Genomic DNA, 27,145 nt, shown 5'->3' on the forward strand with positions numbered 1-27,145 from the left:
AAAACCACAAAACCCAAAATGTAGAACAGTCTTCTACCTGTTCTGAAAGAAGCTAATAACCTGCACTCCGAAAAAAGTGGAGTGCCTTTATTTTCCTTGTGAAGTACGCTTGCAGAAAATACAAAGATGCTAATTGGCCTTACAGTCTTCTGTTTCTTTTCTCTGTCTTGTCATAATTTCTTTTCAGTATGAGCTTCTGGCAGTCTTGCTTTTGCAAGATAGCGGTTATTGGATTACTGGATGTAGATTTTTGGATAGTGTATGTGTTGTTTTTTCTTTTAAGCATCTCCAGTTTTCTGCTAACCATCCTAGGCTGAGTGAGCTTTTGTGTGCATTCCAGTTTCTGTTGGAAGAGACTCTTGCAGAAACTGCAGACAAAGGGAACAAGTCAGCCTGCAACATGTTGTGTTTCTATTTGCTGTATTCATTCTTAGGTATGGGCAAAATTTGATGGGTGCTGGTGTTGAATATTGGGGGGAATCTGACAGATGAAATGAGACTTGCAGAGGTGATATAGGCTATAAATGGATTTTATATAATTTTGTGTATATGGTTTTTTTTCCTTAAAGCAATCAGACCTAGGCAGCAATTTATGGAAGTTATCTACATACTTTATAGTCTAGTTGTGTTCCTTTCTCAGAGTGGAGGACTGCATGACACTTTGAAAAAGTTAAAGTAGCGTAATTAGATCCCAAACCCGACTGGGTTTATGTTTGTGTGGCATGGTTACATTTATACCTTTCACCGGTAACAGAGTGTTGCCAGCACAAGTGCTGCTCAATGCCTGTCGTACATTCATATTTATGGCTCTTTTGTTTCCCAAATTCACATTCATCAAAATAAAATGGAAAATTATTCTGTTTCTCAAAGTTACTACCGTTTTCAAGTGTTCATTAAGAGTTACTGAACAGGTCTCTTTCTCTTAAATTCTTTGTTTTTCTAGATTTTGTGGGATTTTTCACTTGTTTGTTTTTTTCTTTTCCTGGAAGAAACTATGTGATAACAGAACTTCATGTCTGTCTGTCTGATAGAGGGCCAGTTAGTACCGTGGTCCACCAGACATGTGTTGGTTCTCACTGCAGCTCTGCAGAGGCTGAAAAGACAAAACTGAATTAGTTCTTCTCTGGAACTACATGTAAGCAATGAAATCTAAGCCAGTTCATACATGTACACATGTGTGCCTGCGCACACAGCAGGAGTCCTGGTTTGGTGAACTTCAAAGAGTTTTCTTGCACTCTGCCTGTGGCACAGGTTGAACATGGAAGATGGTTCTCCCTGCATCAAAGGGTAGTGCAGAAGAATTTTACAGTAAAGCTCTGTAGAGCTACATTCTTGCATGCAGTTGTAGATATTCTTCAGGAAGGAAGTAGCAGCAACGGTCAAGTTGGTTATAAATGAATATGTGAAAGAAGAAAGGTGGCTTATGGGGAGGGGGGAATATTGGTGTAACAGGGCCAGTAAAAATATGGGGTCTCTTAAAATTATAAACGAAAACATAGAGTTCTTGAACAACTTATTCTAAAACATACTTTGACAGTTTACAGGTAATATTTAAAATACCATCAAAGTCTATTAGAGGTGATGGATATTGCAGCTTGTGTTTCTAGTTGTACTATCTGGGCATTTAATGACAGCTTGGACTGCCTTTTAGAGATAGTAGCAAGTGCAAATTTACTTGCTTTGTTGAGTACCTGTGGTGGAATTTGTGTATTCAGGGCACTCCCTGACTGCAGAAAAGTGATTGTCTCCTGAGATGTGAATGAATTCCCATTAAAGTTCCTGTATCTTAATTGGAGTTAATTATATGGTGTCCTAAATTACACTGGTATTCCATAGATTTCTGAGAAGATAGGTCAGAAAGTAAAAGTATTAACAGTCTAAGAAAGCTACCAGACAGGCAGAAAATACAGAGCTTGCATAAAAAAAATTATTTTGGTCTTAATTTTAATTCACTTTGTGTTGGACTAACTTTAATTTTTCTTTCAATCACTTGCAATTAAATTTTCTCTGACCACATCTATTTGCTTGTGCTCTTCTGCTTTTGTTTTTTGTCATTTGACTGTTTACATTATAGGAAGCAAAATAGTAGTAAATATGTTGTTTCTTTTGGAACAAAAGTGGTAGAGATAAAAAAATGCCTGTATCTTGCTTGGCATTTTGTCAGTGTTTGGACTATGTGGAGGCCTGTCTTTCTTCACTAAATCAATTTAACCTCTGCTTTAGGTTGGAAAATATCCACTGTATTAAATTTAGATTATTTACTGAAAGTGGACTTGTGTATCCTAATTGCAAGCATAAATTATCAGGTGAGGTATTGTCTTTTGTCATGTTGACTTTTTCTGTTCATGGATGTAATTCATCTCGTTCTTCCACAGTGTTGGAAGAAGCAGATTTTTCTGGCAGCCATGATACAGAAGATCCATACTCAAGCTTTTAATGGGACAAAATACTGTATTCATTGTTAAAGCCCTATGACTCTGAAGTCAGAGTAAAAAAAAAAGTAAAAACCAATGTTTAAAAAGTTGCATGGGTAATCATGGTGTGTGGCCATCTTAAATTTAAATAGTGCAGGATAGTACTGGTGAATCAGTTTCTGTGTTTTTCCCTTTTTAGTTGATGGACTGTAATGCCTGTCTAATTAAGGAGTTCTTTCAGCCCGGTGCCTGTGCAGGAAATATTATTCTTTCCTGAAGTTGTAATGCTTGTCTGGAAGTGTTTTCAAATTAACTCTATTAATAAAGTCTATTGTTTGAAAAACTGGCTGAAATTTATTTTTGCCTTCAGTTACCACAGATGAACCTCTTGGTGTAGCTGGAGGGGTGTTTTCCATCACGTGATTTACTAATAATTGCACTGTAACAATTTAATTAATAATTGCTGAAGATTGACTGCAGTATTACGGGTGCTAACATGTGAACACCAAGGAAAATCTTATATTGGCAAATACAAAATGTATAGTTCAATAGTCTAGTGTTGAAGTTATGAATTTACTTACATTGGTTATTTGATGTGATTTTTTTTTTTCCAACAAAAGTACTTGTTTTCTTTTTGAGAAGGTACTTTGTATTCGGCAATGTTGATGTTTGTGGAGCTAGATTCATTAGTATGCAGTTATCCTCATCCTTACCTCATGCAGTTAGGGAGTTCGTGGTAAGGCTGTGTCCAGCCTTAACTCCATTACAGTCCAAAACAATTACTTCTGTATATTCCAAAGGATATGGTTTGTTTGAATTATATGAGGGAAGGAAACAAATGAAGTTCACAACGTATTTGGAAAACTAATATAGAATACTTCTTTACAATGGTTGGTACTTTTATCTCCTGTGTGTAATTCAGCAAGATCAGGGATTTACAGATTGAGAGAGGGAGAAAGAAAAACTGACATACAGCACAGAGAACAATGTTACAGTCCTGATGTTGATGCTTCTATCTGAGTCAAGCTGCCAACCCACATTCAGCTTTTTAATTGTTCCTTTATGGACAGACTATTCCACAGCTGTGGTGTGGCTGATGTTTTCTTTAGTTGTGATACACTGAGACACCCACAGATTTGTTTTATATGAACCAATGCCTGAACCAGTGTAAGGGTCTTTGTTTTGCTGATGCATTTGTGTGCAGTGGTATTTGGTATTTGTTTTCTACCCACAGTAAGTGGATGCCTAGACTAAACTGTTTATTTCAGCATAGTGAGTTCCTTTTCCTATCAACAAGACAGTGTTACTGTGTGACAGGAAAGAAGTGTTGTTTTGACTATTTTTGAAAGGTGAGGTCATTGTAGCTGTGGTTTGCCTGGTTTCTACAAATGAGAAGTTATGAACCTTTAAAAATAGTATCTGGTTATCTGACACTTCTGGTTAGTATGTTAGGAAAGAAAGGACAGAATATAGTTTGATAAAATACTACAATTTTTAAAACAAAAAAGGCTTTTATTATCTTTGTGATGCCACAAACATGCAGACTGTTTTGTTTTCAACAGTTTCTTATATGAAATAACAAGAAAATGGTATAGTTAATTTATTCCTTGTATAGATTTAATATATTATATATGATAAGTGTTAGTTTTCTTGACTAATCTTCGGTCACTCCAGGAATACATCAAAGAAATGAAAAGTCTTTTGTTTTTCTGGTACAGCTTCCTCTAAACTCTCCTGAGAGTACGAGTCCAACATCTCAGTATCTCCTAACAACACTTTTTTGTTTTGGCAAATATTATGTAATAATATCTGGTTAGTATCGTGTTTGCTGGATCAGAACACTCTCTCTCCCCACCCCCCTCTTTTTTTTTTTTTTCTCTCCTTTTCCACCCTCTTAACAAAAGTGAACTGAATATCTCTTGTAGTCAGGATTGAAGTGTTTATGTCCTCTTGTCCTCTTTTCTGAAATTAAAGGTGAAATTCATTTTTGGAGGTGAGAATTAAGTACTTCTCAGGTGTGGTCTTTGATTAAATGAGGAAGGAATGAAGGAGGAGGGAGGAAATCCTAAATCTCATATTCTGTCTTGTTGTTCATTCATGTAGTCTTACTAGTAAGTTTAGCTCTTCTAGGTTTTATGTATTCATTTAGCACATGCTAATTGTCACAGCACATCTGTATAACATTTTTGGTTTTATTTTCCCTCGTGTCTTTAAAGCTGGAGTGCCTAATGCAGTTAGTAAGAGCTGGAGCTTCTGTAAATGCCAGTACCACACGTTTTGCTCAAACACCAGCCCACATTGCTGCTTTTGGAGGACATCCACAGTGCCTGAATTGGTTGATTCAAGTGGGGGCCAACATAAACAAACAGGTATGGATTAATGTGTATTTCACCTATGCATATAGTTTTGCAAGAAGTGTCTCGATCCCTTTTTATGACATGTATGATTCTTATATTAACATACAGATAGTTTATTTTTGACATCAGCTGAAGTGAAATGACTGACTTAATGATCAGTTAGACATCTTACATTTTGGGAGAGATAGGACTAATAAATGTCCTTTAAGCCTCTAGAGATTTGGAGGCTATTTGTTTTAGGAGTTGACATCTTGCTGCTTCTTGAACAAAATGGTAATGTTGCCTTGGTATTGGCAGCATTAGCAAATACTCTTGATATTGTAGTGCTGCTGTAGGGGCTAGAAAAAAACTAGCGAGGAACATAATACTTATTAAATATGCTGAGACTTGAAAAATTTACCATTACCTACAGAACCATGAGACCTTTGTGGTGCTTCATGATTTAATCATACATCTAACTAGTAGGGGCTGCCTTGATTTATTTTAATGTGCATCTGGTTTTATGTTGTTTTTCTTCTAGATTATTTTTAAAGCTTTTCTAGTAGCTTTCTGAAAATAGACCAGAAACATGTCCTTTACTAACAAAGAATGACTGGGTGATTTTAAAAATTTCTTTTGCTTTTTTTTACTATAATTTTCATTAGTTTTACGTGAGTATGTAATTTATTTGGTAGCAGAGAGTGCATTAATATAGCAAAATTCCTGCAAACTGCTGTTGTACTCTGGTACAGTAACAGAATCAACGGTTAAAAACTATCATGATTTTGAAGAAAATGTTTGAAGTACTGAATGAATCTGTTATGTATACTGGCATACATAACATCCTTTTTAATGGTAATCAAAAGTATTTTTAATAATATTCTATGAGAGCAATTAATACTACAGCATTAATACTAAAGCTGTGATATAGTACAGCATCCATAAAATGTCTGGCCTGTTAAATCTTGCATCATACTTTTCTTAAAATATCTAAGGGCCAGACTGCATTTTATATGCAGTAGAATTAAGCTAAGTCTGCTGAAGAACTTAAGCATTTGCATTTCTAGAGTTTGGTTCTTTTTTTTTTTTAAGCTATGCAAAAATAAGAAATGGGGAAGTTTGTGTTGAGTTTTCAGAAAAGAAGTCTGGTGCATTGAGAACAGCTGTGAGACACCAGGAGCATTGTAGAAACAATGAAGGTGGCTGGATGCAGAGGCTATAGATCGCATCTTCTCCTTGATACCTGACAAAAGTAACTTATGCAATAAGTTATTGCTGCATAGTGGTAGAATCTTCAGAAGAGAAAATACAAGAACTATAAATGCATCTGGAGACCAGGTAAGAATGTAAAGAGACGGTGATTAGAGAGGAAACATGGCATGCACAGAATAAAGATGTACAAATAACTGCTAAATGAGAAGAGAAGAATGAGTGAAAGTGAATGAATGAGAAGAATGAAAGTTTCCAGCTATGAGGATAAAGAGAAGAACTGACCAGTGAGGTTGAATTGGAATTGAAGAACAAGCTTGATGTCCTGGAACATGATGAGGGGGAAAAAATCCCATGTAGTGAGTGAGGTTGTAGCAAAGAAGAAAGTAGCAGCTAGCTCCCAGAAGAAGAGAAGAGTGTGGAGTAATCTCTCCATGGGCTGAGGGCAACATGCAGATGACTGTAAAAGAAAGTAGAAGGCAGTATAATATATAGTTTAAAATGGGTGGGAGACTCATTCCAATTTAAAGAAGTTACTAAGGCAAGCCAGTGACTCAGGAGTCTGTATGTTGATGCCTTCTTGCCAGAGTAGATGGTTCTCCACATTGTCAAGTTTTCAGATAGTGATGATAGCATCCTATAGAGTTGTAGGGCAGACTTAGGCAATGACAGGCCACAGACACAAGAGAGATGGGTACTGAGTGCTGACACTGGGGGTGCCTTGTATGTCGTCAATGGTAGGTTCAAGTTACACTTGAATGTAGTAACAATTTATTTTTGTCCCCACACAATACTAATTGAGCATATGACCAGAGGTATTTTAGACAGTTCAGTGATAAAATAAGGTACCTCTGGTTAATTAAAGTGGTAGTAGAAACAAAAAAGTCTCCAAAGTTTATAGGATGCAACTTGTCAGTCACAGTGTTTACACATGCACGACCACTGAAAGCTAGGCAGTGTGCCTTGGTGAAAAGTAAAGCAGAAAACTCATCCCACAGATAGTTGGAATGTTTCATACATGGCTATGTAAAGCACAGTGCATGCTTTGCTATCCCCAGTTTCCTCAGCTGTTTATTGAATTGCAGTCAAATTCTACTATTCTTGTTTGATTTGAACTCCTTAAATGATCTCAATTTCCTTATTTAACTTGCAAGCACTTTTAAGTGATCATTTAGGGCTTCCACCCACACTTTAGAGCTTTTGGAGCACTATTTCCTGATGTGTATTTTGTTTATTCCTTCCAGCTCGCTGACTGATGCTGTACTCCAAACAGACATAGTCACTGGCTAATGCCTGTGTGAGGACAAGTGTTCCATGGACACTGGATACAAAACACATGCTGAGAAAGATCTGGGAATGCTTGATATTTAAACTAGTAAACTTTTCCTTCCAAACTGACTTCTGGTCATTGGCTACAGACTAACCCTTCACTTCTGGAAAAAGAAAAGGATAGCTTCTGAAAAGGAATCCACCTGAGTCTCTCAGTTTTACCGTAAACCTCTGGTACTCAGTAGAATTTGCGTGCATGCTTTCTCATATCTGCCCTGAGGTATTGTATTGTAGCTCATGCTGCCTGCCCTTAAATTTAGGAAAACTTAAAAATGTCTTATCTCATTGCTGGTGAGTTGCCCAGGATGCTTCTCAGGCAGCAGCAATGAAGGACAAATGCTGAAAACTGCTTGTCCCAACTGTACTTTGCTCCCCAAATAAATTCTGTGAGTGTATCCTGGGGTGCCCAGCCATCTTATATAACTGTATGTGCTGGCTAGAATCACATCTGTGTCTGATCAGCAGGCAGTTCTCTACTCCCAGGATCACCATATAAAAATGCACAGGAGGAAATCTGAAGTGCCAAGCAATGGTTTGTCTGTTTCTATCCAGCAGTGAATCTAAGAGAATGTTCTATTGTTTCTGATTTTTCTTTTTTTTTCCCCTCAGCGGGCTGTGCCTGCTAATAGTTGTTAGTGATGTAACTCAGGACCTGCATTTGGCTGCCTGCCTGCTCTAGTTCACTGTAACAGTGCAAAGCAATTATCCTGCTACTTTTCCTGAGGTTTTTTTCCTGTTTTATCCTTGTCACAACACAGATTGATTCTGGGCTCTTGTACATATTAGCATGAGATAATAATGAGTTGTTTCTGATTTAGAAAACCGTTGACTTTATTTAAATATATTTTTCCCTCTAGCCTCAGCCTATTAAATATTTCTATTGTATGTTGTCTTTGTTGATTGGCTGAAAAAAGTGTTGTGTGGCCTGTCATAAAGAGAAGGGAAAAGAAATACTTCACCCTTACAGGGGATGCAACTTAATATTCGTACAGTCAGTTACCACATGGGAGTGGTGGCAGATAGTTTTAGGAGAGTTAGGCTACCCATAGGAGCAAGAACTGTAAATAGGCTGATATCCTTGGTGGAGAGGAAGAAAACAATCTTTTGATGTATTACAGTTTTTATTTTAGAGAACAATTAGGTTTAAGTACAGATAAAAAGATTCTTATTAAAGTTCTTATTTGCACTCAAAAACCTTTTTAGCAAAGGAGGAAAAGTACTCAGTGTTCTTTAGTTTCTACTTCCTAGCTTCAGAAAGAGTAGGTTACTTGTTTTAAGAAATGTAAGAAATGAGTAGTGTTTGGAATTGTGATTATCTGATAGATCATTGAAATTCAGTCAGTTGAGGAATGGAGTTAATTTGTATTTCTTATCAAGTAAGGGCTTTTGTGTCTTAGTCAGATATCACTACTAGAAGTATTTTAGAAGTACTTGCACAGTGTTGAGGTTTCACCCCAGTGGATACCTAAGCACCCACCGCTGCTTCCTTATTCCCCCCACCCCCTGAGGTGAGGGGGAGAATCAAAAGGATTCTGATGGAGAATTCATGGGTTGAAATAAAGACAGGTTAACAGGTCCGAAAGGAAACAAGAAGAAATCCAAGAAAATCAAGTGATAAAATGTTTTTGAAAATCTCACTGCACAACCCAAAAAGATTTGTTGCGCACTACCACCTGACTGATGCCCAGCCAGTGCTGGAGCAATGACAGCCCCAGTTTTACTAGCTGAGCAGGATGATAAGGTGTGGGATAATCCTCTGGTCCATTTGGGTCAGTGGTCCCAGTTGTGCCACCTCCCAGCCCACTCCTAGCATTGGTGTACAAATCTGAAACATCTTACCAGGTACTCTGAAGAAAGTTAACTCTATCCCATCCAAATCAGTGTACATAGTTGAAAGCTTTCAGTGTAGATGTGTGTGGGAGCTTTTTATTAAAAAAAAAAAAATTCCTGCAGCTAAGTTGGTTTTGGTTGGGTGGGTTGTTTTGGTTTTAGAGCGTTCTTTTGTTTTGCATTTTTGTTCTTTTGTTTTGATTTAGTTCGTTTTGTTTTCTTTTTATAAATGGAAGAAATGTCAAGGTACCAGTGAGTGAAATCAATTTAATCATATCCAGGGACTTGGAATTCGGAGAACAAAATGGGAAACGTGCTCTGAATTCAACTGGACCATCCTCAAGCCAACAGAATTTGAGTCCCAAAAAGACAGAAAGAGGAAAAATGAAGTAAAAAATGGCTTTAGACTGAATTGAAAAAATACCCATACATGAAAGAGGCCTGGGAAGAGAGTTTGAGAAAAGTATTTAATAAGTAGGGAAATGTCTTTTGAGGTTAAACTGCAGAGTGAGGAACTAGAAACTGATGAGCTAAACTGAGATAGATCTACTGATTAAAGCTAAAAAAGGCAAAAGACTCTTCATCAGTAAAAAGAGAATAAGGAAGGAAGCTAGATGTTTATTCAGTAAAATGAAATAGAAGTCAAAGGTAATCTAGTCCTCATCCCAAGCTAGAGAAAACTGCCCTTGGCTGTGTGAAAGGGTAACCATCCTTTCCAAGGGGAAGGAGGAAGGCGTTCAGCAGTGAGTTGCAAAAACTAAATGTCTCTGATGCTTCACGAATTCTTTTTGCCATTTCTTCATGAATGCTATACACAAAATATTTAGTAGCCACAGAAACAATCAAATGTATTATCTTGAATACTAAAGTAATGAAACTTTAATTAGAGTTCCTACTAATTTATTGATAATGCATCCTTTAGAATGTGAGACAAGTTTGGGCTGTTGGTGCAGTGTTGCAACAGAGGGGCAAGTTCTGCTCTAGTTGTGAAAGGGCAGTACAAGTCATTGATGCTTCCCTTCCTGAAATACTATTACAAAAGGAATTGTATCAGACTCAAGCACAGATGGGGAATGTGACCAATTTAAAGGATTATGAGGTGTAATCAGAGATAGTCAGGAATTTATAGAGCTTCTCGAAATCAAATAGTTTGTTTTGCTTCACATAACTAATAAGAGAAACATAAGAATGTGCTGACAGATTAGACCCTGAATTGCTCTCAGAAACTTCTTGGAAAAAACTGTTACTTTGTTTTCCTTTTTGGTCACATCCATTCCAGTTGTTAAATCAAAATAATAGTTCTGAGACTCATACAGAGTACTTCTGTTTTCTTTTATATACATGGTTTTGGATGCATTGGAAAATAAGTAAATTTAAAAGCCATCTTTCAGTGGGATATATATATATATTTTCCATTTAGTCTAGTTTACAATCTAGAGAGAACTTCTGAGGAGAACTAGGAAAGCGTTTTCGGTGCAAGTATATTTGGCCCCTTACAAGAATTTCGAAGCAGCATAATAGTAGTGATGAATGAAATTTGGGTGCTGTAATTAAAAGGACTGCTATGAAAATCTAAATCTCTGTTTTATGTAATTTTTAAAGTATGTTTTTAATTCCTTATCTTTAGATACATGGTTTTCTGCTGAAATACTATTTTCTGTTTGTTGATGGAAGTGGTAGTTGCTATAAGCTTAGCTCATTCTTCTAATGCAGTGCTGGGGAGTCCTTTTGCAAAGGTCTTCTCTCATCCTTTTTGTATTTCCTCACAGCAATGTCATAATTCAGTTCTCTCAGTCTTACCTTGGGTAGTGTGCCAGGTTTATGGGGCTGGGGGAGATTTTGTTACCTCTGTCCTATGCATGGCAAGCTAACCCTGAACTGAACTTCATACTGAGTGATCATCTTTTAACTTAGGGTTGGGCTTGTAGATACTAATGCTGACCAAAAGAGCCAAATCACCTTCTTTCTATACTTCCACCACTTTAATGAAGCAGGGGAGGGGAGGAAACCATAACAGAATGATGAATTGAAGACAGCTTCTATGATTGGAAAATTTATTACACAAAGAAATTTTTTTCTGGATAATTTAGTGTCAAATAAATTTCTGTGAATGACAGTTTAAAAAACTGTATCCTCTCTTAAACTTACCTTTCTTCCTGTTACTTCAGGGGACATTATAAAGAGGAAAAATTGCATAAACTTCATTGGAAAGCAGTCTTCTATCCATCAGCTGCAGATATCCACTTTGGAATAAGGGCTGTATAGCCCTTTTCTAATCTCTAAAGTATTTTTTGCTCTTTTCTGTGTCCAAACTTTGTCAACCTCAACAATTTTCCGTAGTTTATAAGAAAGTAAACTTTGGTGACGTTGTTGTTCCCTGCTGGGTGTGGTAGGTAGTTCACTATTTGGCTGAATATATGTCTTAAGCTCTGGTAATTTCTAGCTTGTTAGAAATAAAATTGTCAAGTAGAAAATTGAGAATACATACCTCATAATCCAGAATTCATTTTCAAGTTATACTTAAATGGTCTAAAAAATAGGATTAAATTTCTCAAAAGCTTGGCAGACAATTTAAGACAGTAGCTTCTAGGTAGTATGATCATATTTTGCATATATTTACGTTTCAAGTAGAGCTAAAATGCAATCAGGCAACCAGTACTGTGGAGTTAGGCATGTACACTGTTGTGTGTCAACACTGGTGAACCAGTAAAAGTGCTGTGTTAATTTAATAGCTAGTATGGATAATTTAATAAAAGGAACAGGGGAGCTGAACTGGGCACATACATTTAGAATATCTTTAATATCTGGAACAGACTAGTGAAGTCTGTCAAAAGTTTGGAGACAAAGAGAAGGGGGAAGAAAGCAAAGGGGGGAAAAAAAACAAATTCTTGCTACACTGTGAAAGTGTTGAGGATTAATCTCATTAACAAACAGTAACAACATTTACTTGCTACTCTGAGGCAGTGTTTCATTGCAGATTCTTCTCTGCAGTTCTTAAAACTGATGATTAATTGCAAGTACTGAATTTCCTCTGCAGCCTGTAGATCATGAATTTACCTGCTGCTTGCTTGGATTTGTAAAATTGTTGTAGATCCTCCATTACCTGTGAGACAGTTAATGGGAAGGAGTTGCCGGAAAAGCAGTTCTCTATCCCCAGTATGTCTGCACGTTATGCAAAAGAATTAAATGATTGGATGTGCTGGTTAATAACAATGAAATACAAATTGATGAAGAAAATCAGAAAAGTATATTGGATGTGAATCAATGTGTATGTGTTGGGAGAGATCTGGCCTGTCCTGTGAACACTGGGCATACCTCTGTTACAGTAGAGCTCTGCGTGTGTGCTCCTCTCCTGCCAAGTGCTGATGGTGCAACACCCAAGGACTGAGTCAGTGTGTCAGCAAGATCTGAAAGCAGCACAGTCCCACAGGCTCAGCCTTGCTGCTCCTGGGTTCAAGAGGGCTTGCACAGTCCAGTGTATTGGGCAGCAAAAGTGCCAGGAAGTGAAGGTGTTAGAATAATGTGTTATGTGGTATATATTGGGAGGGTTACCCACTTTTGTTGAGCCTGCTGATTGGTGAGCTATCGGAGAAGGCTTATCTTGTGAGTTAAACATCCTTAGCATTACTTCTTGCTAGAAGTCTAATGTACATGACAGCCAACTGCAGACTTTAAAGTAATGATAAAGTACCTGATGTATTTGCTACCTAATAATAAATGCTGCTTTTGTGTATCTGCTATTTTAATTCAAGTGAGTAATGTAATAATAGTATTTTAATTTTTAGAAAGATTATGCTTGACAAAATGTAGTTTGTCTTTACAGGATTATGTTGGTGAAACTCCTATTCATAAAGCAGCACGGTCTGGTAGTATGGATTCCATAAGTGCCCTTGTGGCTCATGGTGCGCAAATAGAGTAAGTGAGGTATTTTTTTGTTGTTGTTGTTTGTTGTGTGTGTAGCTGACTAACTTAGATTGGTAAACATAGATACTAATTTCAGAAAGAAAAGTCAAAACGGCAGACACATGATCAAAATAATAATGACAGCTAGACATGTTCAACTGTAATGAAGCCTAAGATATTTTGCATGTCTAGCAATAAAGTTCATTTTCCTTAATACCATTGTGCTACATTAGTGTTGCACGTACGTCTGATACAGTAAAATATTTATTGTGCTTCTGTCAGATGACCCCAAGCTGTACACTTTATTCAGCAGGTAGTTATTTTTTACAAGAAGTCTACACCTTGCACTGGTGAATAAATATAGAAAACAATGCAAAAGCAACATTATGTGCAAAACAGCAATTCACACACTTTCCCATTAGTTTATTACTGTTTGTTAGTGTATTGTGTATTTGCCCTGTTAACTTTTTTCTTTAAAGGTTTATGTACTGCAAAAACATTCAGAAAAGCTCACAAACTTTTGCAACTTACAGCATGGACAAAATGGATGCAGTATTCACCTAGAAATGTTGAGTATAAGCTCTATGGCTTATAAATAATACCAATACTTTAGCAATTTGTTTTAATTAGAACTAGCTTTATTATCTTAAATGGTAACTAGTTACTGTATTTTAACCTGTACTATGAAATTTTGAAGTTGTAAGTGAAATAAGAATCATGTAGTTAATTTCTTGTTTTACCCTTTGGTTTCCATCTTACTGTTTTTGTAATGCTGCCTTGATAAATCTACCATAAAATTTAACTCTTTTAGTGGTGTCATAGCATATTCAGGAAATATATTACCCTTTAAGTTAATAGTAGTGAACTAATTGCTTTGTATGAAGAAATTTCCTAATAGAAAAATGAAATAAGCTGTCTCAGTTATTGAGAAGCACATTAAATCAGTCGTAAATGTATAATTTTCCATTTTTCACTCACTTTTGGATATTTTTAAGGTAAACTTGGAATTAAATTTACTGTGGAATTGAGCAAACCTTAATTATCGTCATCAATTAGTATGTAATCTTATGGTTTTTACAAAGTAGCCAACCAAAAGAAAAGTTGTGGAACTGCATAAACAATGTGAAATGGGTGATATCTGTCTTTGACCAAAGCTATTTGGAGCAGAAGCAGTGTAGGTTTATAGGAGTTTTAGTGAACAGGAAATAATGTGAATTCTCAGTTTTCTAACTTTGAATTCCATCTATGTTTCAGTAGACTTGTCACAGGTTTTATAGGTGATTAAACATCAGGTCCTATCATGGGAATGGTAAAATCAGGGATGCAACTGCAAAAGGCTTGTGAAGCAATCCAGATTTAGTCAGTTAGAGAATAAGCACTCAGCCCTGTCACCCAAGGGAGGCAGTTAGCTATTTTCTCGTAGGGGTGAGGAATTTTTTGTCCTTAGATTCCAGTTTCCAAGTTCAGTATGTTAAATTAGGCTAAATCCATGTACATGCTTTTGACACTGATTGATTTTGCGTTGTCTAGTTTTGAAAGCTGGCCCCGATTAATGGTTATGTAGATTTCCTGGTTTTTGTAAAAACTTGAAAATGTAGGTGCCCTGAAAGTTTTGACTCCTTTATTTTATGGCTTTAGTAGAAGGAGAGGGATTTTAGTCATATATTTGAGTTTTAATTTGTATATATTAACTGAAATGATGATTGACTGTATAAGACCAAGGCAAGAATTTTATGAAATACAGAACTGAGCAGTAATTAGAATTAAACTGCTGATCTGTACTGATGATGAATAAGTGCTTTTTATTTTTACTCTTCTAATCAATTTTGGGGCTATTTTTTTAAAATCTCTTAGTATAGTGAACAGTATTGAAGTCTAGTTTCATAATGATGAATGAAATACCCCTTGTGACAGCAAATAGTCAAATATGCTACTTTTACCTGACATTTACAATATATGTCCAGAATGCCATCATCCCTAGTTTTCTATAGCAAGCAGAACAGGGATGCTAAGATTTCATTATTACACAAACACTAGTAACCAGTAATGTAATATTGCAAAAAATGTATTTTTTGTTAATGAGGGATTATTGGGCTACTACTGTTAAAATTAAATAACTTGGACTAGAGAAATCTTGTTATCAGTGTTTACCACATTTCTACTTGATTCCCTCCTTTGGTTACATTGGAAGACAAAGAATATTGATAATAGTCAAGTTAAGGATAAGAGTAAGAGTTTTAGTTTTAATAAAATAGCCTCACTTGAATTTTTCTAGTTTACTGTATTTCAGGCTTGTTAGTGTATTGCTTTTACAGAGAAAGACAGGATGTTGCGGTCTGTAAATCTCATTAAGCTGTTGCATTGTTTTCCTAATTGATGAGAGAGAATTTGGGTCTCTATTCCTGTGTAAATTTTTAATAATATTAAAAAATAATAATTGTACCCTAGTGAAAATATTTTGATTTTTTTTGTGGTATTTACCTTCTCATTTTAGCTGAAGCATATTCTGTGCACAGTATGTCCTACAGCCATAAAAATGGTTGCTCCACTAACTATGGTATTCATGGACCCTTGAAGAGGGGGAAGCAGGTGGTCACAATGTCCTCATATGAGTGAAAAGGTTTGCTGTGTAACTGACTTTTTAATGTGGATAGTACCTTTTAAAGTATCCATAATTACTGCTGGATTTTCACTACAAGGCATATTGATGCAATTTATGTATGGTTAATTGTGTATTATTTATTGTGACAGACAAGTGTCCACAGCTCTTTATGGAGGAAAAGCCTTCTTGGTGCCATGTTTTGTTTTGCTGTTTTTCTCTTTTATGTAAATGCTGTGTTTTAATGTAGTTATATAGATTGTATCACAGCATATATAAAAACACAAAATTCAACTGTAAACACAGGACTCCGTTGAATCAAAAAAAAGCAGCAGATGCAAGTGTTGATTATTCTGACTTGTCTTACGTCCATTTGCATGTGGTGCACTTGTGCATTATGTCCACTTATTTCTGAATAAAAATTCTTCTGCAGCTGTCATTTAAGAAGTTGTGTATTTCTTAGTGTCTTGATTTAGAGCTTAGAAGGAAGTTTCAAACACTATATTATCCTGGGATAGAGAGGTGTAACTTGTGGAATAGGGTGTGGCTTGGTATGCACCCATCCAACTGAACACAAGTTCTTGCTTGCTCAAAGGCTTTATTGATCATTATAATTTGAATACTATTGTAGAAAAACGTTTTATTTGCCTGGCAGAAATCTTCAGGTTGTGGGTAAATTTGGGTTGTATACCGTGATGGAATGTTGTGAGACCCCAAAGAGATAATTTCCTTTCTGGTTTAATATATGCTGTGGTCTCAAGGTTTGAGTAGGAGAAGTGCTGGGATAAATAAACCAGTACATCTGTTTCCACCAGATGACAGATTCATGCTGTGATGTTGATCTGGTTTAGGCAGACACTTCAGCCACTTTCTTGTTAAGCTGTCTGGCATTCATCTGAGTATGTAAATTCAATGCCAGAAATGTCCTATCGCTGATACTGAATTTTTCAGCAAGACCTTTATTCTCATTCCTTGACAGAGACTTACTTTATTTTTTCAAGTTCGTGTGTCACCAGCTGCATTGTGTTGTTTAAAAAGGCAACATTAATGTCTTTTTTCTTCCTCACAACTGCTCTCCATCCTTCGTAACAGGAATCTGTCTGCAGTGATTTTTTAGTGCTGCTGGATTAATCCTTTGGGAAATTCTTGTATTTCTGTTTCACGTGACCACTCTTGTGATATCTGTTTTATTCTTCTCATTTTTTACTTTTGAGATTTCTTGACTTTCTGAAAACCAGTCACCTCTAGTGAAGAGACAGAAGAGTTGTTTTCATGACAACACAGAAGTCGGCCACTCCTTTGTGGTGCAAGCCATCAGTTCCTTTTCAGTCTGGAGGGGAAGCTTACATGGCCTGTTCTCTTGAAGGGTCTCAGGTTTCAGAAATCTTTAATACATAGCTAAAGGATATCTTCTTGATTTCTTAAAATCTTAGGAACTCCTTGCAGGTTTTTAATGCAAGATTGTTTTTCTTGCCTAGCTAACTTAACAAATTTTGAATATTGAACTGCAGTCCATTTCTGGTGTTGACATACTTGTGAAGTTCCTTGGCTATGTCACCTTTTTACTTCAGAAGCTGTGTTACAGCATAGATTCAGTGTAGAAGAACCAACATCCTACTTTCCTACAGTCATTAATTTAACCTCATCTTGAGAGTGATGCTTCAGGATCTTACTGATCATTTGGATTTAGGTGCTTTTTCAACAGAGATGTTCTTATCTGTTACTTAGTATATGATTGCCTGTATAATTGGTACTTCCCAAACTCAGACCGCTTCATACACATTCTTTTTATAAACTTGATTGCCTGATTGCCTCTAGATACTAGTTAAATTGCTGGATTAATTGCTGTTCTTGCATTATTAGACATTGCTGTATAATTAAGGAAAAATATATGGCAGTTCTTGTTTAATTGTGTGTAACAAGCATTTTAAGGGCCATCACTGTAGTATTCTTGAAGTGACTTTTTTTAGTGTAGGGGATACATGTATTGGAATTTATTCTGCCTTTCCCATTTTATATGAATCCTTATGGAAAGGCAAATTCGAAGTGGCATGTGCGTTTCAGTGGTGAAACACTAATTCTCCTTCAAAAAACTGCAAGGAAAGCTTGGTAATTTCTTTCGTGTTTGGTTTCCTGTTTGGTTGCTATGGTTGTAGTAGTACTTGAAGTGGTTTGTAGGAGCTTATGAAGTACAGCAGTAATTTGGATTTAGTCTGAAGAAAATACTTGGAAATACCAAAGTAGAATGCGTATGTATGGGTAACTGATAAAAAATAAGAGAAACTTAGTCTTAGAGTAAACCAGTCTGGAAAAATGTAGTTTTCAGAGTTACTGACATTCCTAATAATTGCAGGAAGCTGAGACAAACTCGTACCACTGAATTCCTGTTCAGTTTGAATGCAGATTATTCATAGTGGGGGTGGAATAACAGCAATGATTACTGACATCAGTTGGAAAATAGCAAAGAATATGAGAGGTTGTGCTTCTTATGAGTAAAATCCATCATTAAAGCAATGATACTTATGACCTTTCTGAAACATAAAGAGGAAATTCACTAGATACGTGTGAGCTTGATAGGTTAGCTTATTCATTAGTGAGAAGCCTTATAGCACTGGTTTCTTGAATTTTCTTCAGTCCAAGAGAGTTGGGAAAGAATATTGGAACTTTTATATGTGGATAGCTCAGATTTCTGACAGGAATGTTTGGGGTTTTTTGTTGGCATTGATCTGCCTTCACATAAGATACTGTGCTAATGTTCACATTAATGTGTGCGGTTTCCCTTAAGATAGACTTTTTTTTTTTCTGCAAGATAGGCAATTCTGTTGCTGTTCTGGCTACAGAAACCTGGTTACAGTTTAGTCAAGTGAAGACACTAAAGTGTTAGGAAGTAGAGTTTGACCAGAGTTAAATGCAGTGAAAGAAGCAATTATGTCCCAAATATAGTAGTCTTATTAGTTCTAATGATTAGTCCAGATGTCAGTGCTGGTGATCTGTAGGAGTGCTGTACTTGATCTGGCAATATTTTTTTACTAGATCCATGATGAGAGGATTGTTTATTGCAATGTCTGCTCTAGCCTGCTGTGTTGATTGTGGTTTTGTTTGCTGATCTGATTTGTGTCTTTTCAGTTAAGTTGTTCATGGACCAAGTAGTACCTAGTAACCTGGACAGAAAAAAAACATACAGGGGGTAGTTGTGGTGTGGCCCAGAGCATATTCAGAAAAGTTTTCTAATGTGTGTCGTGCACTACTGATTGCAAAATGTATCTCTCTGGAAGAGCTTTTGTAATTATAACTTAGGGAAAATACTACTCTTCAGCTTCATTCTGTTTTGCTTGATTGGGCTCACATGTAACAGATAAATTTTCTTACAGAGAGAAAAATCTTAAGTTTTTCACAAAACACATTTAAACTGATTTTATGCACTTCAGCAGTTCCTTAATTCTAAAGATTTTTATGTCTGCTTGAGTAAACACATCAAGTTATTTTTGACACAAAAAAGAAAAAAAAACGTAGTTTGATAGTGTCTCTATTATGGGAAAATAATGAAACCATCTACTACCTATAGTTCTTTCATTCCTGATTTTTTTCCCCTGCTTTGGGCACAGAAATACCTTAATGTTAGTTTACTTCTTTACTTCAGTTTTATTTCGAAACTTCCACTGTCCATGCTTTTTGTACTGAACAGCTTGAACTTTCTTTCAAGTTTGGCACATTGGAGAGAAGCTTTCTTCCTTCATTTCTCTAATTCTAAGCTATCTTTGGTTTTCAGTTGCTGTGTTGAGGAGAAGTAATGTCATTTTATTTGCTACTAGAGTCATCTTGGTAGAAATCTGTGTTGCAAGATTGTTTTATCTTTTCAAGTCAGAGAGTGCTCTGAACCTTTCCTCAGTAGTTTTCCATTACACTTTCTTCATTGTTAGCAACTTTTTGCAGTTCTTGCTCTGTTTCTAGAAACATTAAAGCAACAGCAATGATAGTTCTCATTGTCATAAGGTCGGCTGAGGAACTCTTAACATTCTCTTGGTGTTTAAAGTGGCTGCAGAACTATAAAGATGCTTCTTAGGAATTGAATTTCACTAGTAGGAAATACTTTCATTTTAGTAGGAAAGGTCTTTTCTATTACACTGTATTGCAATCAGACTGTTGTTTCAAGAGTTACCATAGTCTTTCGTACCTTCCCTTTGTAAATTGTTTTTAGGAATCACTTCTTAAATAATGAAATATTAATTTAAAAATATTGTTGCTGATTCCAGGCCAATTCAGGCATATATTGTTCAGGGAAAGGTTTACTTGGAAATGTGAATATTTTGCACAAAAGGTACTGAAAATGAAGTGCACCATTGGAGAACTTTAGTAAAGCATGTAAACGGGAATACAGATAGAACAAAAAATCCTGATGGTGATGTTTGTGATAATTGCAACATTGCCTACCACTGTTAATGGATTCCTTCTTCTGCCAGTGTTTGCTCAGTCAAGAGTTGAAGTATCTAGGAGCTAATTATAGCTGCATAATTCATTGTGAACTTTGATTTTCCTGTGGAGAAAGTGGCTTCACAAAGCAGAATCTTTCTGTCCAGTATATAACTCTTGTTGGATGATTTTGGATATGTTCACAGGAACTCTACCACTGTTTTTAAAAGTGTAAAATAATCTCAGCTGCCAAATGCTTTGTTGTGAAATAAAAACTTGGCACCAACTTGTGCTTTTGTAGATGCCCAGTGTGTAATTCTGGCATGAATTTGTATAGCTACCCCAGCAGTGACACACATCTGTTTAGTTAAGATTATTTTTCTCTTGGTATCTGGAAAAAAAGCTTGAAACAATTTTATAACTTCTGTATTTGGACACCAAAGGGTTAAAACACTTTAAGTTTAGTATTTGAAAATAATTTTGCTTTAGAAATTTTAGACTAGTATACTACTGTTTATATAGGAAACAATTTTTCTCACTGTGGGCGTTTTAGTGTTCTGATCTTTTTTCTCTTTCTTCTTTTGTTTTGTTTTAATCCTTGTATCTGCTAATTTTTGTATAGGAATAGCTACTAATTCTTTTGAGATACAGCCTACTAAATTTAAAGTAATTGAAGCCATGAGTTGACCGGTAACTTTAATCCATTCTATATAAATTTCAGTGAAGAACTGAAAAATTGGTTTCAGGATGAAAGTTATAATGCTTTTAAAGGCATAAAAGGCTTAGTATCTTGTTGTTAAGGTGGTCACATGATAATGGCTTACATATTTAATAATGTGCTACAGCACTTTATGTATGTTAATGTACTTTTAATCTTAATGTTGCCTGCAAATATGTGATCCCTTATGATATAAGTTTCCTGTTTATGCACCATTGCCCGTTTAAATCAAACAGAAGATTCTGAAACTGTAAAAACTACACATGTCAATGTTTTACAGCTACGTAATTCGAATTGACTTGATTTTTTCAAGTAATCCTAGAAAGGGGGAGCATTCCATATAGAAACTGCTGAAACTGCCACAGGTGCTTCTCCGAAAACCTTACAGTTGTGGCATTGAATGTTCAGTATCGCTTCCTTTCTGCACACAAGGCATACTGTTGAGGTATTTGTTGCGGTGATTGGTTTTAATGCTAATCTAGGAATTCAGATATAGAATCTATAGATTTGCATGCTTTGCTTACCCTAATTTACAATTATCTACATTTTTATTTGTAAACTAACAATAGATAAGTTGAGATCAGTAATTTTTAACAGATATTACATTGATATACGAAAACTGTGGTTTATTTTCTTAGATTGTCGCATGGCATTAACAAAAACACAGTAAGCTGTAGGTGCTGTAATCACTATTTCAAATTAAACATTTAGGAGATTTTTTTACATATATGATTTTTCAAAAATATTTATTGTTGACTTTCTGTGTAGTAAACGTTTGTTTTGTTTTTCAAGGTATGTGACATTATAAGTTGAAGATAGTATATTTCTATGTTAAAAAACCAGAGAAATCTACTTGGTTTTTTTTCTACCAATGAATATGAAAAATGAACAATTAAAGCAACTTAGAAGCAATTTTCTGTAGTAAATTAAATGTGAGAAGCACAAGTCTTTGTTTTCTTTCTACAGCTCTTTCAAAGACTAAATTCTGTAAGTTACACTGAAGTCAATCTTCCTTGGAAAACAAAGTCATATTTAAATAATTCTAAATTTTGAGTATTTTAGGGTTTTTTTGGTTTTTCACTTTCTGTGGCTTAGTCATAGTGGAAGCATCTTGAGTGTTTTTTAAAAGCTTGCCTCATTTTTTTTCCTTCCTTTAGTAAACTTCTTAAATCAGATTGAAATAATAAAAAATTTCTCCTAAATAAAGCTAAACTGAAAGTTAACTTCATGTTTCTGTACACCAATCCTGTTTGGCCAAATAATGCACTTGTCTCTTGGTGTTGAGCAACAATTGAATTGCACTCACAGCCAATATTTTTGAAAAAGCATTTCAGAAGAAATACCTAAACTCACGCTTCATCAGTGTCCTCTTTATAGCTGCTTTAATTGGATACCCGGACTCTCAGATGAATTGGCATTTAGAATGGGAGTTCATATGATGTCAACCCAGAGGGAGACTAAAAAAAAAGTCTTCTTCGTGCCAAGATCAGTCAGTTTTGAAGACTGTGGACATCACTTGATGGAAGAAGAAAAACATGTTATAAGAGTGTTGTTTTAAGCACTGTAGGTCTGTGAATAAATGTATATGCAAAAGTCAGAGCGTTAACTCAAATATATCAGTGTGCGTTTTGAGTTTATTTATAAAACACCTGTCACTACAAAACAATGCAAGTGTCATATGTCAAGAAACTTCAAAATCACCTACTCATCCATATTCAGATTTTTGTCATCTTTTCTCATGGATTTTTTTCTATTTAGAATAGCTTTATAATATGAAAATGTATCCTTCCTTACATTTGACTTTCTTCTTTTGCGTCGGAGTTAGCATCTTATACTCCTGTACTTTGAAGAAAACAAGATGTTTTTATTCCCAGCTCCTGGATTTTAGCCTACAAGAAGGCTGAGGGTAAATAATACCATTATTCGTGATTTTAATTTGTTTCTACATGGAAACAGTGAATAAAGTAGATAGCAAAAAATTCCTACTAAGTGAAAAAACCTGAAGGCAGCTTGGTCAGTTTTCAAACACTTGAATTGCCTTGGAAAGGCTGCAAGATATGTGCTTTCTAAATATGGAGTGAATTGACTTTCTGACAACTGCCTTTAGCCCTGGTCAATGTTAAGTAAGGAATTTTTCTCCTGTTTGTCAGTTCATGCCTTCATGTGTGTTCCTGTCTGGAGCAGGTGCCGAAAAAGGAATGATATTTTCAGACCTTTTGTTTTCAGTGTCCTTTCTTCGGTTTTTCCACCTGTTCTTGTTGCTAGACTGACCTTCAGAGTTGTCTTTAGTTTTTGGCTTTTTTACTGCAGAGAGAAGGAATTTAGTTTTTGGAGTGCTGCTCTCTGATTTGACAGTAACTAGGCCAACCTTTAGAAAATTCTACACCAAGTCAACGAATACTGTTTAATAAAGGCTGACTAAACAAAACACATGTCACTTTCCAAGACTTACTCTGATTTTCTTACTTATGTCTTCTTTCCATCCTTCCACACCTTCCTTGCTACTGTCATCTTCCTTCATCATGAATTCACTTGAAAAATGCAGTGTTTGTAACCAGCTATTTGTCTTGTTTCAGCTAGAAGCCTAGCCCAGAGACAAACCTTGAAAAGAAATATAAACTTGTCCTTAATTTTGGCATCTTTGTCACAAACAAGAAGTTTTTTTAAAAAGCCACTAACAATACAAACCCTTACAAAACAAAATGTAAAACCTGCTCCAAATTTCCTTACTCATTTTTAATTCTGAGTAATGCAGTTGCAGAAATAGACCTGTCATGTTTGCTGTATGATTAGCAATAACAAAAGGATGGTTTCCCTGAACATTTAATACTGCTATGTTCCAAGCTTCTCAGAGCTTCCACTATTTCAAGGTGTTTAGGATAAAAGATCAAAGCTGGTACCAAAGAGATTTTTGACTTACTCAAAAAAGTGGAGAATGAGTGGAAAAGAAGATGTATTTTTTTTGAAGACCCATGATACTGAGGTAGTTGTCCACTGGTTTACTTCCAGTGTTTTTCTTTCACAACCAGGTCTTGAAGTTACTTTCATTTCTGAATATCCTTTACCAATCCTTCATGTCAGCAGCTGCAATAGATGAAGTAGCTTTCAAGGGATACCTAATAACTGAAATAGCTTAAATATATATATATATATATATATATTTACTTGAATAGAGTGATTATCGCTGCTTTTTTCTGCTTGTTGATTTTTCTTCCATCTTTTTAGGCACACATTCCATGTCATGTGGCTACTACACTTTGTGTCCAAATAAATCACATACTATTCGTCCTTTTCACTTGATAGTCAGGTTACATATAATTGCAGTTCATAACCAAGGGCTGACATAGGAACTGCCATAAGAGGTTGAAGTTCTCTTGTGTGTGGTTGGGACAGTGATCCATTTCTGATTTCATCTGTATAATCTACTCTGTCTACAGTAATGGCACTTAAATTCTTAACTCTTGAGATAAGCTGAGGCAGACACTTCACTGTCAGACATGGGTAGCAGATTTAGTATGACATATGTTCCTACTTCCTTGTAATTGTGGCGTTAACAGGGTGTTTCCACTCCAAGTTCTGATTAACACTTTTTGAAGAATGGTGTAGTGGATATCCTAGCTTTTTAATTCATTCAAGTACTCCAGGGTTTCTAGAAGGACTGTATTACACTATTTTTCTGTTACAGATTCAGAACTCTTACAGTAATTGACAATATTTCTGAATTATTTTGGAAATAGATAAACTTTTCTAGTCTGGTAAAACTCTGTCATACCTGTTAAGAGCATTTTCTTTCCTATTTTGTTCTTATTTCCATTGGCAATTTTTTTTTATTACTTGCATTTTCTTATGATGGGCTAATACAGGTAGTTCTTGCTGCCTTTTCTGTCCCAGTGGCAGATTTTTTCCTCCTAGAAAAATCAGCTAAAGAAGTAGGTCTTTTTAATCTTTCTAGCCTGTTCCTGAGAAAGTGATGGAAGGTTTCTGCAAAATTTGTCAGCTTTTCCTTTTCTCCTTCCTGTTAATATTGGAATGCAAACTAGTATAACAGAAATTTGAAAGTACATGAAAGTCCAAGAGGAATCAGGCTTTGATTAAAATCATGCACATTGACAACTGGATATAGAAAAGTTACTCAAATTAGTGTTCCCACTGTAAGTGAGCAGAGAACTTAACAGCTGTGTTCCATAATATTTGTTCAGTTTCTAGAGTCATCTAGAACTTAGTCTCCTCTTACATCATTGAACTTCTTTTCATTACAAACTTTATAGGCTCAATTCAGATTCATATCTTTAAGAGAGGTATTTCTAAACTTCAGAAGCAAGAATGCTAAATCCAGTAGGCTTGAGTGCCTATGCAGTGCTTCCAGAATATTTTTGTAAAACAAGCACAGCTTTGTCTACCTGTTAAGAGTAATTTGTTCAGGTAGAGGTAGGAATGGGACAGATCTCTAAATATCAAACATCATTACATTTTAAAATTTTTGTAAACTAAGTCCTATGTATTTTGTTTCTGGGAAATTTAATTTTTCTTTCCCAGAGTGTGGTCGTGTAGCTTTACACACTTTGATCTTAGTTTATAAATCCCCAAATGCCTCTGGCAGCTTACATTGATGATCCTTTGGAAAATGGTGACTTAACTGTAGTATCTTACAGTCAATTTTGAAAACCAGAGTTAGTGTTCTGTAGTACTTGCTGAGTAACAGAATTACTGAGTCCTTGAACTTATGTTAAATTAGGTGGCTATTCAATACCATTTTGGTTTTGTCATTTGTATCTTTGCGTAACTGTTTATTTTGCTCTTGGTTAGATTTCTTTCACTGTTCTTTTGGGGCTCTCAAATTTTAAAAAGGTATCAGAGAATCAAGCTTTTCTTCTTGAATAGAATAGATCTGTTAAGATTTCTGTTTTCTATGTTGTAGTTTCATTGTTCTACATCCTTACGCTGCACAAGTAAATCAGAGTTCCTGAAGGAGTGTCAAATGTTACTTAGCAGCAGCTTCAACAGCTCATCTAGTTCAGCAGGGGGAAGGATTGACAGTAGAATTTCTGATATCATAGGCAGCTCTTAAAATGAGAAAAGACCACTCTCAAGATTCAGCAACCTTTATGCTCTAAAACTTTCTCCTGACGCTAGCTTTAATTATCCTTTGTTCATATTAATCTCATTCATATTCTGCCTACATTGGATGCACAGAACAGATTATTCACTTTGCAGCTCTCCTCTAGGTATTCAAAACTAATACCACCTCCAAATTTCATTTCTTTTGACTAACTTTTGATTTTTCAGTATTCTGAAGTCATACTTTCTAGATGACTTTTGACTGCTCTCTATTTTCGCTAGTACTGCAAGTAAATGACTTATAATAGTGTGGTATGGAATGAAATGAACTCTGGTTTAGGTTATGGGGTTAGTGATTCTGTAGTATTTTGGCTTATCCATTCATGGAAATAGTCTTGCTGCAATAGTCAATTTCTAAAGCTTTTCTTATTGCAAGTAAGTTGCAATGATCTAGAAATCAAATCTGGGCTTTGTTCTTTGATTTCTTCTCGTGAGCTAGAGTTTAAAGAGAATCATGTCTATTAATCTTGTGAATTCTTACTCTGTTAGCTGGTCTGTTTCTGAATTTTTAAGTAATTGACTTGTCTAAATGACTGAAGCCAAGAAACAAATTCATTTTTCTGACTAGTTACATTTGTCTGGAAAAATATTAGGAAAGATTAATTGGCATCTTCTGCATCACCATCTAGTTTTGTCATTCCTGGCTTTCTTGTCTGCACTTTTATGCTCTTTCTGATGAAGTTAACCTAAATTGCTAAGCACAGGACATCCTGTGTGTTTGTGTAAATGCATGTGATACAGCACTTCTTCACATTAAACCTCTGCATCTCTACATGTTCTCCCTGATTTCGTTCCTAACCTCCTTGATGAACTAGAATATTCAAATTCCAGTGCCATTTTCTTGTGCACAGAAAAGTCTTGGTTGAAATTACCAAAGCAAGTTCCAGTACTTATGATGTCACACACTTTGAAATGAGAAACAAACCAAAAACAAAAGTATAAGCAAAGCATAACTAAGTATAGCATCTTTCTCTATCTATCTTTTGCTATATATGTATATATTTTGTTGTTAGGAAAAATAGTGATGTTGTTGTTACCTTAGAAACCAGAATGCCATGGACAATTGCCAAGTCATGTTAAGTTTGTTTTGAGTATTTGATCTTTTGCTCAAGTTAAAGCAATAGATTGCAGAATAAGCTGCAGAAGATGGTAAAATTCAGCACTTAAATTAGTCTGAAGTTTATGTAAAGATCAGCTACTTCAGACTATTTTGGAATAAAGCATTTTGAAAAGTTTAAATAGGAAGATGGTTTAAGGCACATAGTATATTGATTTTATT

The 27,145-nt window shown here is 35.6% G+C and overlaps 1 protein-coding gene across 1 annotated transcript in view; it reads left to right on the forward strand.

The window, feature by feature from the left end:
- ANKRD10 (ankyrin repeat domain 10) overlaps nucleotides 1-27,145 on the forward strand; it is a 37,139-nt gene that overhangs the window by 1,506 nt on the left and 8,488 nt on the right. Inside the window, exons 2-3 of the mRNA XM_033051875.2 lie at nucleotides 4,631-4,783; nucleotides 12,942-13,033. Coding sequence (XP_032907766.1) covers nucleotides 4,631-4,783; nucleotides 12,942-13,033 — 245 coding nt within the window. The remainder of the gene's footprint in view (nucleotides 1-4,630; nucleotides 4,784-12,941; nucleotides 13,034-27,145) is intronic.

This window comes from Catharus ustulatus, chromosome 2 (assembly GCF_009819885.2).
Source record: "Catharus ustulatus isolate bCatUst1 chromosome 2, bCatUst1.pri.v2, whole genome shotgun sequence".
Classification (NCBI taxonomy): Eukaryota; Metazoa; Chordata; class Aves; order Passeriformes; family Turdidae; genus Catharus; species Catharus ustulatus.